At 37.5% G+C, this 18528-nt stretch overlaps 1 protein-coding gene and 2 pseudogenes across 1 annotated transcript; 2 read left to right on the top strand and 1 right to left on the bottom strand.

Moving 5' to 3' along the window:
• The first annotated feature begins 4918 nt into the window (after positions 1-4918).
• Positions 4919-6738, top strand: LOC143584496 (large ribosomal subunit protein uL23-like). The gene is made up of 3 exons (XM_077066534.1): positions 4919-5035; positions 6111-6474; positions 6575-6738. Exons 1-3 carry the CDS (start codon positions 5023-5025, stop codon positions 6657-6659), a joined length of 462 nt encoding a protein of 153 aa, XP_076922649.1. The 5' UTR covers positions 4919-5022; the 3' UTR covers positions 6660-6738.
• A 1369-nt stretch (positions 6739-8107) lies between these two features.
• Positions 8108-9221, top strand: LOC143584495 (aquaporin TIP1-2-like; annotated as a pseudogene).
• A 364-nt stretch (positions 9222-9585) lies between these two features.
• On the bottom strand, positions 9586-11403 carry LOC143584494 (F-box protein At2g39490-like; annotated as a pseudogene).
• Positions 11404-18528: the final 7125 nt, after the last annotated feature.

The raw sequence follows: 18528 nt of genomic DNA, 5'->3' as shown, positions 1-18528 counted from the left end.
GGGTATGCAAAAAAAACCTGGTTCGGGTATGCAAAAAACCCGGATTTCGGGCATAACTAGAACCGGGTTTCGGATATTATTGGGTTTATATCGGGTACGAGTTTCAGCATTGAAAGTCATACCCTATCTGTACCCTACGGGTAGGATCGGATTCAGGTTCGGGTATTAAAAACCCGGGTTTAAAAAAAGCGGTTCGGGTTTTTTTCATATCCGGTTCCGGGTTCGAGTTTTTTTGCACCTCGGCTCTACAAGGAGGCAAGTAGAGGTGCACACAGTAACTGGTTAACCGGTTACTAACCGGTTCTTACCCGAAAAGGTAACCGGTTTGTACTAGACCGGGTATTAACCGATTCAAACTGCCGGGTAGAAACCGGTTATTGTTTTTCACCTAAGAACCGGTTAGTAACCGTTTTTTTAAAACCGGTTATTACCGTTAAAAACAATGCAGCAGCTCATTGGCGGATCTAGACTTGAAACTTAGGGGTAGTGCTCAAAATTATTTTTTCCCATAGTTCATACAATGCTAACGAAACAAATATAAAAAAATGACAACAAATAAATTTAAATACGCTGGCTGTAAATTTCTCCTCTTCGGTTTTTAAACGCATGAAATCGAGCCATTACATCTTCTTCATTTACTTTATCAAACGTTTCTCTTACGACCGCATAAATTAAAGCATTGTTCAAATACCCATCACCTATTCGATTGCGCAAATCCGTCTTGATAAGTTTCATTTTAGAAAAAACATCTTTCAACGGTTGCGGTTGCAACCGGTAAAACCAACGCTAGCTTCAATATTCGATAAACCAAAGGAAAAGTTGTGTGTTTTCCGGTTTCCACCATTACACGAGCAAGATCACCAATTCCACCAAGATTTGAAAATTTCTCATCTTTCTTTAAAGTGTAATAAAAGGTCGAAAGATCACCCGAAATACAGCCTCTTTCTTTGTTAGTAAAATCGTTCGGATACATCTCTAAAAAAGCCACTATCTTAGATATGTCAAACTTAGAAAACGAATCACAAGGATTTAAACCCGACATATTTTCTAGCAAACTAGTTGAAACCTTACTAAATCTATTTCCAAGTTCTTGAATTTGCATATCCAAAACCGTATTAAAAACTTTAACCTCAAAATGATGTCGATTAGTAATGGCATTCTTTCGGTTTCTTTGATTACCATAACTTTCCGCTATATCTAACATCTCAATCTTGAAGCTGAAGGAATATTTGAACTTGGACCGATATCTTCATTTTCTTGCAATTTTGAACTTGAAGTTGGAATATTTAAACTTGGTGGGGAACAGATGTCATCGTTTTCTTTTCTTTGACGTTTAAAAAGGTTGCTAATGAGAGATTGTTTACTCATCTTCAAAGTTCCCTAAACAAAATTTGAACCAAAACCTAATATCAATTCCAATTTAGACATAAAACTAAAAGCTAAATACCTAATCAATTCCAATTTAAACATAAACCCTAAATCCCAAACTAATTCCAATTTAAACATAACCCCAAATGGCTAAATCCCTAAATACAAATAAATATGCAATATATCTCAATTAGTTCTTACCGGGAAGAATCAAAGATGGAGACAGTGGACTGATGGGCGGACGGCGGTGGCGATGGACTGGCGGGCGGCGGCGAAGGCGGACTGGTGGTGGTGGTGGCTACAGTGGGCAGTGGGTGAACCGTGAACAGACCTACAGACTACAGTGAGACGTTGCCTGTTTCTTTTTTCTTTTTTAGTTTTTATTATTATTGTATTATTTGGGGTTTTTGTTTTGGGCTTGGGCTTTTGTCAATTTGTTGAGTTTAATTATTCAATTGATTGGGCTTATTTTTTGTTCAGGGGTAAAGAAACCACGAAAACCGACCGAATTTTTTTTTTACACTACCGGTAAGACGTTGAGGGGTAGCGGCTAACACTCTACGTCCGCCCCTGCAGCAGCTGCATGCCCGTTTTTTTAACCGTTTCCAACTGTCTAGTGACCGTTTTATGCTTTTTTGGACCCATTTTAACCCTCCTTACTAGTATAAATAGGTATTGGGTGTGTTGGGTTGATTACACGACTTTCCGAGCACTCAAAAATGAAAAAAAAAAACCGCAAAAACCGAACTCAAAAACCGCTTCAAAAACCTCAAAAAATGGCAACACTCGAACAACCAGGTGGTTTAACCGTCACGAAGATTGTCCCAACAAACTGAGACAAAACCCTTTGGGCTAGTTTCGACAAGTGTGAGATGTCGAACGGGTCATTTAAGGCTCGGTGCAAAAAATGTGGGAAATTTTACGCACCCGAATCGAACTCCACATTAAGGCTTCACTTTTCAAAACATTGTCAAGTCGTGAAAAACAATCCGGCTCCCGATCAAGCGCATCTTTCAACCGATGGAGACGACATTTGGGTTTTCAACCTTGACAACGTTCGTGATAGGATAGCAAAGTTTGTCATTCAAGAAGGCTTGCCGTTTGATCATTTTGACAACCCGCGCTTGACAAAAATGATTCAAGAAACGCTCCAACCTCGGTATCAACATGTAATTCGCACTACCTTAAGACGCGATTGTTTAAAAATGTGGAAAAAGCTAAAAAAGAATTAGTTTTGGGTTTCGAAAACTTAAAAACCGGTGTTAACTTAACTACCGACGTTTGGTCGGCTCCGCACGGTATACCGTTTTCGTATCTTTGCGTTACCGCGCATTGGGTAAATCCCGACACGTGGCAAATGATGAAGCGTACGATCGCATTTGAGTTATTTAGTTATCCTCACACCGCCTAAAACTTGTTTTATATTTTAGATGATGTTATACAAACATATAAATTACAAGACAAGCTTCTTTCTATATCTTTTGATAGCGCGTCAAATAACACCGCCGCGGTTGAAAAACTAAAGCTAAAATACCAACCGATTTGTGACGGTGTTTTTTTTCATACTCGATGTGTTGCACATATCATTAACTTGGTTGTGCAAGACGGTTTAAAAGTTAAGCAAATCAAAAGGTTAGCCGAGCGCTTTAGAATAATGTTAACCGATTTAGAATTAGCAAGCAAGGATATACAAGATACTTGCAATTGTGTACCGAAACGGGTTCCATCACTTTAGGTCCGTATTTTGACATACCTACTAGGTGGAATTCGACTTGGTTAATGCTTGATAGCTGGTTAAGACAAAGACCGACTTTGGAATTATTTCATGACAATCTTGCTAAGAAACGAAAAGTTAAGGCATTTTCATAGAAGGGTTGGGAAACGATTACAAAGTTAAGCGAGTTGCTTAAAGTTTTAAAAAATGCAACCACTTATTTGTCGGTAGTTTATTACCCAACGAGTCTGTTGGTTCTTCATCAAATTTGGTTAATTTGTGTCAAAATAAACGATTTTGAGTACGTTGATCCAATATACGATTATATGATAGCTCCAATTAAACTAAAATTGAGAAAATATTTTGAAGAATTACCGGCGGTTTTTACCAGTGCCACCGCGTTGAACCCGACTTTAACCGTTACCCGGGGTTGAAACTTAAATCGAAAAAATTGTTTGGGCTTTGGATTTGCATTTAGATGACCATAATTATTCATCAAAACAAGTGAGAAAATTTAATACTTAGAAAACATGTTTGAATATTATGCTCTTAAATATGGTTCGACACCGAACGTTCGACAATCAATGGGTTTTGGAGAAAGCTCGTCATCAAGTAACCCAAACATAAGCTTGTTTAATGATATAAGAAACGATAAAATTAAAAAAGCTCGTGGTAGTGCACCAAATAGCGAGCTAAGCCGGTATGGTGCAACCGATTTTATGTTCATGGCAAATGATTTTGAAAACTTTGATATTTGGGTTGGTGGAAGAAAATGGAACCTCAATTTCCCGTGCTTGCTGCCATAGACCGTGATTTACTAACCGTCCAAGCTTCTACGATAGCTTCGAAAAGTGCTTTTTCTTTGAGTGGTAGGATTTTATCGACACGAAGGACGAGGCTAACACCGGAATCGTTGGAAATGTGCATTTGCTTAAAAGACCACTTGGATGCGGCGGACCGTATCCAACATGTATCTAATCTTGAAGGAGAGCTCGATGTTGAAGGAAAACTACACAAAGAAGAAGTAGCAATGGGTTCCGCACAACCACTAACCGAGGAAGAACAAATGTATGATGATTCGGTGCGATCGAGTAGTCCCGAACCGGATCGCGAAGACCCGTTTATTGTACCGTTTAATGTAGACGACATGAATAACGAAGATTAAAATCATTAAACGATGAAGCCGAAGGCCCAAGGAAGAATAAACAATAAACGGAGAGAATAAACGAACGAATTCAACATCACGAAGATTATAAACGTTTATTTTCAAGTTCAATATGTATTATTTTGAAGAAATGGTTATAAAAATGTTGAAAACGTGTAAAAATCAATCAAAAACAAATGTTATTAGTTTTTTTTTAAATTTTTTCTGATTTTTCTAGTTTTTTTTATTTTTCCAGATTTTTTACTGATTTTCCTGATTTTTTTAAAAAAAAACAGTTTTTTAAACCGGTTACCGATTAGGGTATTAACCGAACCCGGTTAGGGTATTTCTGGTGAATACCGGGTACTACCCGACCCGATTAACCGGTCTAACCGGTTATTAGCCACCGACAAAAAAACCGGTTACCGGTTAACCGATTTGTGCACCTCTAGAGGCAAGGAACAACTAATGTAATGATGAATCTGGGTAGTCCAAAGCTAAAAACTTCAAGTACTACCATTTAGGCCTCGTGTTGGCCCATATGAGCTGACCCATCTTATATAAATCCCAATATGACATATCAAAACCCTAGTTCGCTTCTGCGTCAACTCGTCTTCATTTTCAATTACAGGGTACGCTTTCTGTCTTCATCTTCTTAATTAATTAGGGTTCCAAATTATGCAATCAATCGAGACGATTCCTGTTTCCTCATAACTTCAGATCTATACTTTCAATTGTGTTAATTGAACATATTTCATGATTTTCAGTTAATCGATTGGAGTAGGTTCGGTTATCAATGGCGCCTAAAGGTTCGATTTTTTCTTTAATTCTAACAGCTTATTGTTCATTTAATACCTTGATTTTGCTCAATTTGTGTTATACAGTATGTGTTTGATAGGTTAGGGTTTATAAGACTCTGGACTCAAATTGTTAATTTTAAATATGATTTTGCATTTAGAAAACACAGATTTAGTTTAGCTCGAGCTCGGTTCGTGTGTAGTTTTTTAAGAGCTCAAGCTTGGCTCGTTTAATTTACTGTTTATTAATTAAAGTTTATATATTTTTAATTATTTTTATATTTCTTTCAATTAAAATTTAATATATAACATAATATATAATATTTAGTTATTTTGTTAATTTATTAATTATTATATACATATATATACATGTAAATATATATGTATATATGCAATAAAAATTATACAATTGACAGGTTCGTGTAGGCTCGCCAGCCGGCTCGAGCTCGATTTGTGAAGCTCGGGCACGGGCTCGTTTATTAAACAAGCTTGCTTTTAGGGTCGAGCTTGTTTAAGCTCGGCTCAATCGAGCTTTTTCACGAGCTGATCTTGAGTAGATCGCGAGCAGCTTGGCTGGTTTGCACCCCTAATTATGCTGTTTTGTTTTGCTATTAATTTGAGTTTTTGGGTTATAAATTTTAGTTTTTTATTGTCGGATTTGAATTTAGGTTAAAATTGTAAAATTGACACGTTATTTTTTTTACTACAAATGTTTTTCTCATTTTTAGATTTATTTTGACGTCATTAGTTAAATGATTTGCATAAAAATGTTGTGTTATATAAGTAAAGGATTTTTTATTAAACAGTTAGTTTGTTACTTTTTGATTCTTGCTACACCTGATTTTACATGGTTAATTTTTATTCATGTTAATATGAGACAGTTAAGCTAAAAAATGTCATTTCTGTAGTGCTATTGAAGTAGATTAAACTGTAAAACCGACACTTTACTTTCTATTGTCGGATTACTAATGTTTTATTCTTGTTTGGTAGATATATGCATTTTTGGACCGAATTCACATAAATGCTAGTATTTTAGTGGTGATGGTTTTGATTTAGCTTATTGTTGGTGTTTTGATTTATGCTACAGCTGATGTGGCAAAGAAAGGTGATGCGAAAGCTCAGGCTTTGAAGACAGCAAAGGCTGTGAAAACCGGTTCAACTTTTAAAAAGAAGGCGAAGAAGATCCGCACCAAGGTTACGTTTCACCGCCCAAGGACATTGAAGACTGATAGAAACCCAAAGTACCCGCGTAACAGTGCTCCACCAAGAAACAAGCTTGACCATTATCAGATTCTCAAGTACCCATTGACCACAGAATCTGCAATGAAGAAGATTGAAGATAATAATACTTTGGTTTTCATTGTTGACATCCGGGCTGACAAGAAGAAGATTAAGGCTGCTGTTAAGAAGATGTACGATATTCAGACCAAGAAAGTCAACACTTTGATCAGGTATTGCGATCATGTTTAGTTGACCCTTTTTTACAAGTTAGTTGGTTGAAGTAATGATTAAGTATTGATCTTGTTTTTGGTTGATGTTTTTGTAATGCAGACCTGATGGAACAAAGAAGGCTTATGTTCGGTTAACACCAGACTATGATGCTTTGGATGTTGCAAACAAGATTGGAATAATCTAAGGTAAAATGCTGTTTTGTTTTAAAGTTGAGATGTATGCTCATTGTTGCAGTTTTGTTAGTTTTGTTTTATTCGGTATTACTTCAAAGTTTCATTATTTTCAACTTGGATTCAACTTTGCTTATTCAGTATTTTTGTTATTTTGGTTGTTTTTACTATCCTTTCTAGTTTAATTGCAATTGGTGATTTAGAGAATAGAAACCATAAACCCATGTCGTAACAAAGTAACATTGAATGGGATTACCTGTTCACATGGTTTGTTGCTTGCAAGTTTGACATCCATGGCACAGGACTGCCATCAAGCGTTATGGTTAGCCAAGTAAACATGCTGTTTAGTGGATAGTACATGATACGCTAATAAATTTTTAAAGTAATTTTTTGTTGCATGCTTATATAAAATAGAAGTCATTTAAAAGATTTCAGGGCTATCGCGGAGTTTGTGGAACATTTAGTTTTCAGAAAATTAATAACAATGCTCTTTCACAAGTGAAACGTTTAGTAGGGAAAAATTAAGGCGTAAAGTATCGTGAATGAATCAAACCGGTGAGGAGAAGATGAATATGTGTGAGATCTAGGGGATTGGAGGTTTATTTTGCCCAATTACTTTAAATTTGCGAGACCTCAAAATGATAGCAGTGCGCTTTATTCTAATACAAGACAATTAGGGTGCCATATAGCCTACTTGCGCTAAGACAGGACCAAAAGAGTTCGTTCATTGAGTCGAGAGACTTTTGATGCAATAATATTTTATGGCTTATATTGCTGTTATAACGAGGCACGTTGATAACATTGTTAATGCGCCTCCATTTTGGAAAGGGTTCCAACACAGACTTCCTAAGCTTTTAGTGGCAAGCAGCGGTGGTTGGGTGGCAATGTTGCGTGGCTGGGCTTATAAAACACGAGCCATGTGGCTTGAGCCCACAATAAAGTGAACCAAGTTTGATGTTTTCATTTGAGCCAGAAAGTGAGCTTGTATACGACTCACCTTCACTCAAGCTAGCTCGTGGTTCGATAAGTTTACTCTCGGTTTTTTTTGTATTGATGTTTTCATATGCTTCTTTAGGTTTAATTTCAAACAATTAACTAACAATAACACTTTATACACAAAGCAATACAATATATATTATTAAACTACCCATGTATAAAGAAATAGTTTACTTATATCAGTCACCAAACTAGAGATAATAATAATAATAATAATAATAATAATAATAATAATAATAATAATGTCATCACTCATAGTAATAAAAATTAAATTATTTCACCACACACGGTTCTTAATTATTTGACCCCATTGAGCCGCTTGTTAACCGGACTTACTAATTTATCGGCCACCTGTAATACCGGTTCTTCAACCGTTATGTCTGCATTTATAACCGATAAACAAACACCCTGCTCCTCACTCACTCACTCAATATTATTTCCCAAGACCAAATTAACCTCCCAAAACATGCCTCTTTACCGAATTACCATCGGATCTCCGGCAGAGGCCAACCACCCCGACACACTCAAAGCCGGCCTAGCCGAATTCATTTCAACCCTCATTTTCGTATTTGCCGGTCAAGGCTCCGGCATGGCTTACAGTATGTTACTCATTGATCTCCCATCTTGTTATTGTTTTTTAATATTTAACATTTTTGTTTTGGATAAGGTAAACTAACGTATGGTGCACCAAACAATCCAACGGGACTGGTGGCGGCGGCAATAAGCCATGCGTTCGCGTTGTTTGTGGCGGTGTCGGTTAGTGCGAATGTTTCGGGTGGCCATGTAAACCCAGCTGTCACGCTCGCCTCGTTTGTAGGCGGTAATATATCGTTCTTTAGCGCCGTTGTGTATTGGATCGGTTAGTTAACCGGGTCCCTTGTTGCATGTTTGCTTTTCCAGTATGCCACTGGCGGGATGGTAAGATCTATGAGATACACTACTAAACAAATGAGTATCACTGACGGTCACATCTATATGTAAAAGTGGTTACTGACGAAAAACTGATGATCTATGCTCGTTGGAAATATGAGATGTGAGAATCTCACTTGCTTAAGTAATTATCGGTTGAATTTTGCTATCAGAAACCTGTTGGTGATACTCTTTTGTTTAATAATAATAATAATGATAATAATGATAATAATAATAATAATTTCACACCTTAAAAAACGAAAAAGAAAAAACTAATATAGAAAAATGAACACGAATTGTAGGAAACAGTGGCGTTTGGGTTATCGACTGATGTTACCATTGGAAACGCACTCATACTCGAGATCGTGATGACGTTCGGCCTAGTATACACAGTGTATGCCACCGCAGTGGATCCGAAGAAGGGTAATATCGGAATTCTTGCACCTTTGGCAATCGGTTTGATTGTGGGTGCCAACATTTTGGTTGGTGGTGCATTTGATGGTGCATCAATGAACCCAGCGGTCTGCTTTGGTCCAGCCGCCGTGAGCGGGACATGGGACCATCATTGGGTCTATTGGATCGGTCCGTTTCTGGGAGCCACCATTGCAGCCCTTATATATGACAATATCTTCATAAGTGAAACCGATAAGATTCCTGTGACGGATTATTGATCATTTGTTTTCATGTTTCATTTCTTCTGATTATGAAGAACATGTAGTGAAATTGATTTTTTTGCTATTTTTGGAGATTAGATTAAGGTTTTTTTAATTGGCTATAGAGGATTAAATAAGATGTCTTGTTTGTTTTGTTAATAATTTGTAGTGTGAACTTTGCTAATCATGTTTCATTAACCTGAGTTGTTTCAAAATTATTATGTAAGAAATTAAAATAAAAATTCACTCACCATGCACTAGGTATAACGCATGGTAAGTGGCTTTTCTACTTTCTTTTCTTCCTAAAACAAAACTCGATATTAAGACGAATTCATATGGCATACGATGATATTAAGAATTTAAGAATCAATAAACTCAAGTACTCGAATTAATCAGTATTAACAATGTCCATAGTTACATTTACAAATTTAATCAAATATAACATGTAAAAGATGGATTCTTATGGCATATGAGGATGCTTAAAACATAAACCTGTGTTATCTTCAACTTCTTCCACAAACTTATAGCAAAACTTCAACTTATTTGATTGCGTGTTTTTATTAATAGCTTGGCGTTTGGGGAATCTTAACAAACACCTGCCTTGCATCCCCTTTCTAACCTCTATGACTCGAGGTTCAACGTTAAAAACTTGCATCAAGTGCTCCTTGAACCAGATGATGTCTTCTTCCTTCTCAAATCCTTCCATCTTCACCACTTTGAGGTAGCGCTGCTAGCGCAATCGCCCTTTTGGGACCTTGGTGGGGCCCAAATGTTCAGATGGATTCGAGTAGCTTTGCTTGTCAATCTGCATATAAGTAGTTCAAATATATATCACAAACTTTGTGTCACAAAGTTAAAAGAAGCAAGTGCTGATGAGAGAATAAAAGGAATGGAACTTACATTAATGAACAACCTCTTAAGAGCAGTGCAAAACTTTAAGAAACCAAATAAACAATTAATGTTATCATCTTCCATACAACTATCAATCCACCACAAATCCTCAAGCTGGCTAAAATTGAAATCTTGTTTTGATGACAACAACGGCACAAAGACGTACTACAAGAAAATATTAAGCACGTTGAATCGGTTTTAACAATTTACAAGTCTTAAGCTTGGAATCCTTAATAATTTTACCTTAACCATCCATCCATGAAGTGTAAGCACGCTAACATCTCGAATGGCACGCAACAGCGGATTATGGAGCGTATGGCTGAAGTGGTAATCATTAATCCCGGGACCCTTGATATCCAACTTGACATCTCTCAAGTACATCACATTTTCCAAACAAAACCGACATAAAGGTCCGCTATACCAAAGAGAATCAAGCTCCAACGCATTCAAAAACACTAACTCAAGATCATCACAATCTAGAACTCTTAAACTTGTAAGCTTAGCAAGACCTTCAACTGTCAAAGCCCACGGCCCCTCACATTTCTCTATGATCAAGCTCTCGACGTATCGAAACTTGCTGATCAAAGGAGAAACGACGTCGCAACTTAGATAGTTTACCGAAGTTAATTTAAGGGTCTTGACAGACAATGAATACGGCAAAGAAAGAGCGAAATCCATGGTGTTCAACAAAATATCCAACCAAAATGGTGTTGGGAGTTCCTGATGATCATGACCTTTGGAAAAATCAAGATGCAACTTTTGGTTCAACCCGAGTGACGCGGTCATGATCAAGTCATTACTGAGATGAAATTCAAATTTTGTGGGATTTTTCATAGGTTTTCTTTCATCAAATTTAACAAGAATATCACCAATTGCAGATTCAATATCTTCAGTTTCGACTGTTCTTATCAATGTTTCTTTAAATAATCTTCTAAGGAGAGCTACAGCTTTCGATCCAGAATTCAAAGGGTGAACTGAAAGAATTTGCCTAAGAACATCATCTGGTAACTTACTTATCTGGTCTTCATTAATCTCTGACCTGCAAATTATTGTTAGATCAAAAACCTAAAGCAGTTTCTTAGTGATCACTAAAAATCTTGCAACATGCGCGTTTTTAACAACCAACACTCCTGATCCTGTAAGGGGTACCCATACTGACAAAATTCCCTCTTTCATAACTCAAACCCTGACCTCCCCATGAAGGAAACCCCCCGGCCCTAATTACCACAAATCACCATTGAATTTTCAAGCAAAAAAAAAAAAAATACCTTATGATATTATCAGTGATACCGTCCGATTCTTGTTCCATGTGTTGGTTGAGGATTTTGAATAATGACATGAGATTCGTGTGCATTAAGACAAGCTAAAAGAGTTTTTTGGGATACAGTAAACCTTGGTGAACAAGAGTCCTACCAGGTTGGTTGTTTGTATGTCTTGTTTATTAAGTTTCTAGAAACTTTTATTTAAAAACTTTAACCTTATTCTTTCCAACTTACATGGAACTAGATTTACCACAAATTTTTTAATCTTATACTATGATTATGGCAACATAATTTAAATATATATAAAAAGATATGACAAGATTCTTCACATATACTATGTTACACGTATAAATATTAAAAAATAAAAATCAAAGAGCTAAATTTAATAGAAAAGTTGGATATAAATTTATAAACATAAATAGTTCAAATAAAATTTTAAAATACTCCGCTTTTAAACAACAAGGCAAAAAAATTGGGCGAATTGGATTTTAATAATCTCAACTAAAGATGGAGATCCCCTGTAACATCTCGGATTTTTCAAACCTGTATTCGTTTGCGTATAACCCGACCCGGAAACATTTTTAGATCTTTAATGTTATTGGAAATCAAATATTTATAAGACTTTAAGTTTCTAATATTCACTTTAGGCCTTTAATACTTTAAAAGATGTTCAATTCTTAATTTATGCATAAAAGATTCATTAATTATCCAATTCTCAAACTGTAACATCCTAAAATTTATAATGTTGAATAAAGAAAGTTATGTTAGTGATTTCGCGTTTTTAATTATTAATATCGGGTAGGAGCGGGTCATGGACTTGGATTAATTGAGATAGGATAAATGAGAATGGGATTTCAGGGATATAAATACCCCCAAAATCCCAAAATATCTCATTTCTCACCAAACTCCACACACACTCCACACACTCCTCAAAACACCGCATTCTAACCGATCAAGATTCGAAGCCGAGACCCGAGATTTTGTTGATAGATCTGAGTTGGTAAGGTAAGAACAAATCCACCAAAGCTTATAGTACTGAAAATGGTTAGGATTTGATGGGTTAACCGGACCCGAAACCCAAACTGCCCAAATTGGACCCCTAAAACGTCGATTTTAGGCCGATTTGATGGTTGGGATTTGTAGGCGCCGATCATACGATTCCGTGGGTACCAAAATCGAGTTATTTGGCTAAGAAACGAAGGATTTATGGGCAAAACAGATCTGCAGCGCGATAACTTCGCCTGCAAGAATAAGTTCGCCTGATGAACTTCGCCTTCAAGCGTAACTTCGCCTTCAAGTGTAACTTCGCCTAAGGATAACTTCGCCTACGGCCAAGTTCGCCTAAGGTTTAACTTCGCCTGAAGCCAAGTTCGCCTAAGGTTTAACTTCGCCTGAAGCCAAGTTCGCCTAAGGATAACTTCGCCTGAAGCCAAGTTCGCCTAAGGTTTAACTTCGCCAGAAGCCAAGTTCGCCTAAGGTATAACTTCGCCTGAAGCCAAGTTCGCCTAAGGTTTAACTTCGCCTGAAGCCAAGTTCGCCTAAGGTTTAACTTCGCCTGAAGCCAAGTTCGCCTAAGGTTTAACTTCGCCTGAAGTGAAGTCCGTTTATAAAATAAAGTAAAAACCTAATGGAAAATGTGTTAAGACAGTTATCGAAAATAAAATTTTTCCAAGCTGACCTGGCAGCTTAACCCCAGCCAGGGGCTCTGCCCCTTGGACCCCGCTAGGGGCTGCCGCCCCTAGAACCCCGCTGCCAGGGGCGCTGCCCCCGGACCCCCGTTCGTTGTGGGTCATTTATAGATAGAAATACAAAGCGAGTAGTAGTAGTTATTTGATATGTGTAAACATTATACAGTTAGCCGAGCCCAGTTAAAGAAAGGAATTACGATCAACGGCGAGCGTAACAGGATCCAGGTGAGTTTCTAGCCCCATTCCTTGTTATGTTTTCGGGGCTGTGTGCATACTTGATGTGTTGTTAATACATTTATCCTAAGTGATAAGTGTATGCCATATGTGATATATGTGATATGTATGAATGATTGCTTGGTGGTACGTGAACGATCTTCGGATATTGCACGTACTGTCAGGTTGTAACGTTATAAATATGGTAAGTATGTTATGTATGAACGATTGCTTGATGGTACGTGAACGATCTTCGGATATTGCACGTACTGTCAGGTTGTAACGTTATAAATATGGTAAGTATGATATGTATGAATGATTGCTTGATGGTACGTGAACGATCTTCGGATATTGCACGTACTGTCAGGTTGTAACGTTATAAATATGGTAAGTATGATATGTATGAATGATTGCTTGATGGTACGTGAACGATCTTCGGATATTGCACGTACTGTCAGGTTGTAACGTTATAAATATGGTAAGTATGATATGTATGAACGATTGCTTGATGGTACGTGAACGATCTTCGGATATTGCACGTACTGTCAGGTTGTAACGTTATAAATATGGCAAGTATGATATGTATGTTTATGTGTATGAACGTAATAAAGTTAATAAAGGAAGGAAATGACGGTTGTATGGTTGTATGGTTACGAAAAAGGGTACCGAGCCCTAATAATACTCGAGGTATGATGTATGGTTGTATGGTAACGAAGAGGGAATCGAACCCTACTAATATTCGAAAACAAGGGACCAGACCCTAATAATATCTGTGATGTTAGGGACCAGACCCTAATAATATCTGTGATGTTAGGGACCAGACCCTTATAATATCTGTGATGTTAGGGACCAGACCCTTATAATATCTGTGATGTTAGGGACCAGACCCTAATAATATCTGTGATGTTAGGGACCAGACCCTTATAATATCTGTGATGTTAGGGACCAGACCCTTATAATATATGTGATGTTAGGGACCAGACCCTTATAATATCTGTGATGTTAGGGACCAGACCCTTATAATATCTGTGAGGTTATAGGGCGAAAGGCTCTTTAAAACGTATGATTATGAATGTAAAGAAAGTATGTAAGTAAGAAAGAAAGTATGTAAGTAAGAATGAAGGCATGAGTACTTATGTGTGTATGAAAGAAAGTTATGAGGTTAAGTACGTATGTATGTAATAAGGTATTGTATGGTATTGTATGATTAACTAGAACTCACTCAGCGTAGCTGACTTTTAGTATGCACGCAGGTGAGTAGGTTGAGACAGCTGGCTTGAGTGGAGGACACATGGCAGAAGACTAAAGCCTGGCATCTGAAGATCTGATATGTTTTATAAGTTATGTTTTGATTTTGAAAGACAAGAGGAATGTTTTAAGACATGATTATGAATCGATATGTAATGTTTTATGAAAGTTTTATATTCCTCGTAAAGTTTTTAATTAACTCTGATATTTAGAACTGTGTTTATGAGTAAATCCAACACGAAAGTAGGGTTACCGGTAACGGGGCCTTACACAAACTACAAGGACTAAAAGAGTCAAAAATCAAATTCCCCACGCTGTTCAGACCGTTTTGTTTAAAATCGTTTTCTAGTTCGTTTTTGGCCCGAAATCGCTTATTTTTGGACGAAATCAAGTATTTTAAGCCCCAAAAAGTCCCTCAAAGCCTAGAAACATGTCCATATACATTAACCCTTGTCCAAGAAGGAAATCCTCTGGTTATTTTATTGATTTGATCATTAAAGGCCCATTCGGTTCTTAAACGGGTAAGTTGTCATATTTAGTTCGATTTAGTGAATCCTATATAAACATATCATTATTTCTCTACCAAAAATCATCCCTAAACCCTAATACACAATCCCAGCCGTCACCTACCTCTGCCATACTCCATCTTCTTCGGTTTTCGCGTTATTGTTGAAGATATAAGTTAAGACGGTTGACTTTGCTTGCTTTAGGATCTTTGACTCTTCGTTTCTCCTGATTCTTTCATTTTCCGGGTAAGTTGTAAACATAGAAATCGTTCATATATATTCTCTAGTCAATAAATTTCAATCAATTTCAGTGGTTGAAGGGTGTTGACTGGTGAAATCGTTTAAAACTCGTTAAAGGGCAAAATAGTCAACAAGTTTGACTTAACATTTTCTCATACTTTTGATCAGATTCAACGTTCGGTCCAGAAGACTTTTATTCTTGTAACATAATTTTAAGGCTACTGACCAAAACCCAACTTCTGACTCGCTGTTCGGATTCTGATCAGTACCAGCTCGCTTAAATCTTAAATATAACATAACTAGAGTTCTACTCATCCGTTTGGATTGATTCCAGTGGCATCAAGTTCGTTTTTACTTATATTATCATATCTTAAAATATCAGATTCTGAATTGTTCATAACATTTGACGTGTAGTGGATGACTCGCTTATTCCTAGCTCGTAAATCGCATTTATTAATCATTTGTCATTAATCTAAAGTGAGTTTGATCATTCCCCTTTTTATCTACTGTTTTCAAATGTTTTGGGGATATATGCGTACTTACTCATATTTTCTATCCTATATATATATATACACAAACTCGCAAACATAATCATTGTGTGAATATCAGTTGAATGTTATTTGCTAATTGCTATATGTTTAATTGTTTGCTTGATAAATTTGGAGAATTCCAACATATCCACTTTGTATAGGGTTCTCATTAGTATGATCATACGACCGTCTTAGTAACCGAAGCCCGATTCGCTTGGCGAAGATAAAACGACAATTTTAGTCATTGCAATCAATGCCCGATTCACTTGGCAACGATTCATTGGCACACCAGCACGATTTGGTTATATACATGGGTTGTTAAGGTTTGATTGATTATTACCACATAGATTGGTTTGCGCTTTTAACACTTATTATTTATTATTTATTTATTATATAACTATTTGTTGTGTCAAAATTGGTTATCATATCACTCAACATGTGTTGTTGACAAACTCCATTTTCTACGCATATGCAGGATGCTTTGTATTGAAGATTGAAGCTGGACACTTAGCCAAGAACTTAGGATATAAACAAGATAACCATTATTTGAGCTTACATTCATGTATTTAAATTGTTTGTTCTATTTGGATATTGTGTGCATTTATTTTCAATAAAATAATTAATTAAATATTGTTACATTTATGTATGATAGTATCTTCGAGCTGTGAGCAATCGGATCATGCCCCGGCATTTCCGCCTTAGGTTGGGGTGTGACATCCCCAAAGAACGGATTCCCACAAACCACGATGTCCTCAATCGTCCGTCGAATGCTATTATCAAAAATAGAAAAAGCTTCCCCCACATACATAGGCTGGCACGTTCTTAGGCCGAACAACAGCTTTGCGACCCCCATACATGAGCGAAGCAAAAGAAGCTTGCATTGAGGGTCCTGAAGCCTTGGGAGACAACTCATCAATTCTACAGCACTAGATGCCCTTTTCATAGCCAAGCTACTGATAAACCCCGCATCCCGACTTACAGCGCCATCAAGGAGTTTCACACCAAGCACTGGCCTTCCAATCCCATAAGGGAACAATCCGTCCTGCACCTCCTCCCCATTGCACGTTGGCAAAATAATTATGTTTTCTTAACGTTTAATTCAAGACCCAACCGAGGGCCCTCGGCCCTGATAATATCTAATGCTTTAGCCACCTCTCTAGTGTCCCCGATAATCGTACCATCATCTAAGTACCAAGCATGGAAAAGAAGCTTGCAATGATCTTTGATTCGGTGAACAAGTGGATGCAAAACAAAGGCAAAAAGAAGAGGCCCAAGAGGGTCTCACTGTTGAACCCCAGTGGTGGACCTAATGTTAGCATCGCCCAAATATAACCTAGTGGATTGCCCATATAAAAAAAATCCACCCATAGAGAAATAGAAAGACATCGACTTCGTACTTCATGTAGAAGGGCCGTCTTATCGACCAAGTTGAAGGCATTAGAGAAATCAACAGTAAGCATAGCCAATGACCCATCTGAGTGAAACTGATTTAAAAACCTTTTCGCGCTATGAAGCACAGCTTCTGCCCCACTAAGGACTCCCACCCCAAATTGAAAGTCACAGAGGTATTTAGCAATCTCCTTCCCAACACCCCTCATAGCCACCTTAGAGACCAATCTCCTCCAAATGGCCCCTATAGCAATAGGTCTAATCCCATTGTCTGGTTTAAGCAATGGCGTAAGGGGGGCAGACCCAACAAACTCTGCCAACACCCTAGGACACCTTCCCACCAAAAATAAATCAACACCCTAGGGCACCTTCAACTTGATTTCTCTAATGTTTAAGTTTTGCCAATTGGTTTTTAGAGGATTAAATAAGATATCTCATCTGTTTTGTTAACAATTTGTTGTGTGAACTTTAGTAATCATGTTTCATTATCCTGAGTTGTTTCTAAATAATCGTTTTCTTAATTAACAGAAAAGAAAAGAAAAAAAAAAGAAAGAAACCTCAAATAGTCAAATACTCGAATCTTATAATTGATGTATTCAAAATGAATATCTCATTCTCATTAAAATCGAAACGGTTACAATAAAGTGGCAGGCAAACTGGCAACAAGCTGCGCTGCAACCCCCTTCTGAATAGCAAAACCAATTCTACTAAAAACAAAGCATTGGGTCGTAGGAGACAAAAAAAGTACTATCTACGACACGCTGAACCCTGTTTAGAAAATTCATAGCCTCCGGGGCCAGAAACCCAAATGTATCAAAAGCAAATGGGAGAAATACATGTTGATTTTCTAAACAGGCATTCTCGTGTTTGACAACTTTGCCCGATTCGGCCTTCAACGCATCCTGAACCACAACAAATCCGCGGTCCCTGAGCCCGACAAGAGAAGACACTCCTGTAAGGTCCACACAAGTGTGTTTCCCCCCTGCACACCCAAACACAAGAATATCAGCTGGTCGTAACGTGGACCTCCCTTCGAGCGGATCTGTAAGAAAGTTAACAAGGGCCTCCCTTTTAGCAGAGATCCCTGCCCGTTTAAGAACATCACACAGAACATCCCTAACCAAATCATGTCTGTATTTAAAACCAGGCAATTCTTTGCAGTGCACCGCATGGTCCCCAAAAGAATCCAAAACAGACTTTGCGGCAAACTGGGCAAGGCTCATCAATAGGAAACATAGGGATCATTAGCCGGTACTTAAGGATACCCCGGTACTCCAACCCCGACATGTGCTGACCTAATCCTTCAATAAGGATGACCGTAAGAAAATCCTGAGCCCGAGGAGCTCGAAGGCATTCAA

Source organism: Bidens hawaiensis, unplaced genomic scaffold (assembly GCF_021521415.1).
Source record: "Bidens hawaiensis isolate Kalapana, Puna unplaced genomic scaffold, B.hawaiensis_p1.1 tig00033138_1, whole genome shotgun sequence".
NCBI classification, from domain to species: Eukaryota; Viridiplantae; Streptophyta; class Magnoliopsida; order Asterales; family Asteraceae; genus Bidens; species Bidens hawaiensis.
Note: the sequence above shows the minus strand (reverse complement) of the source record. Positions and strands in the feature narration are given on the sequence as shown.

Excerpts from the sequence above, each read along its gene's own strand:
- LOC143584496 (XM_077066534.1), top strand. Across the intron at positions 6,475-6,574 it reads AAAGTCAACACTTTGATCAG|ACCTGATGGAACAAAGAAGG; the intron begins GTATTGCGATCA and ends TTTGTAATGCAG.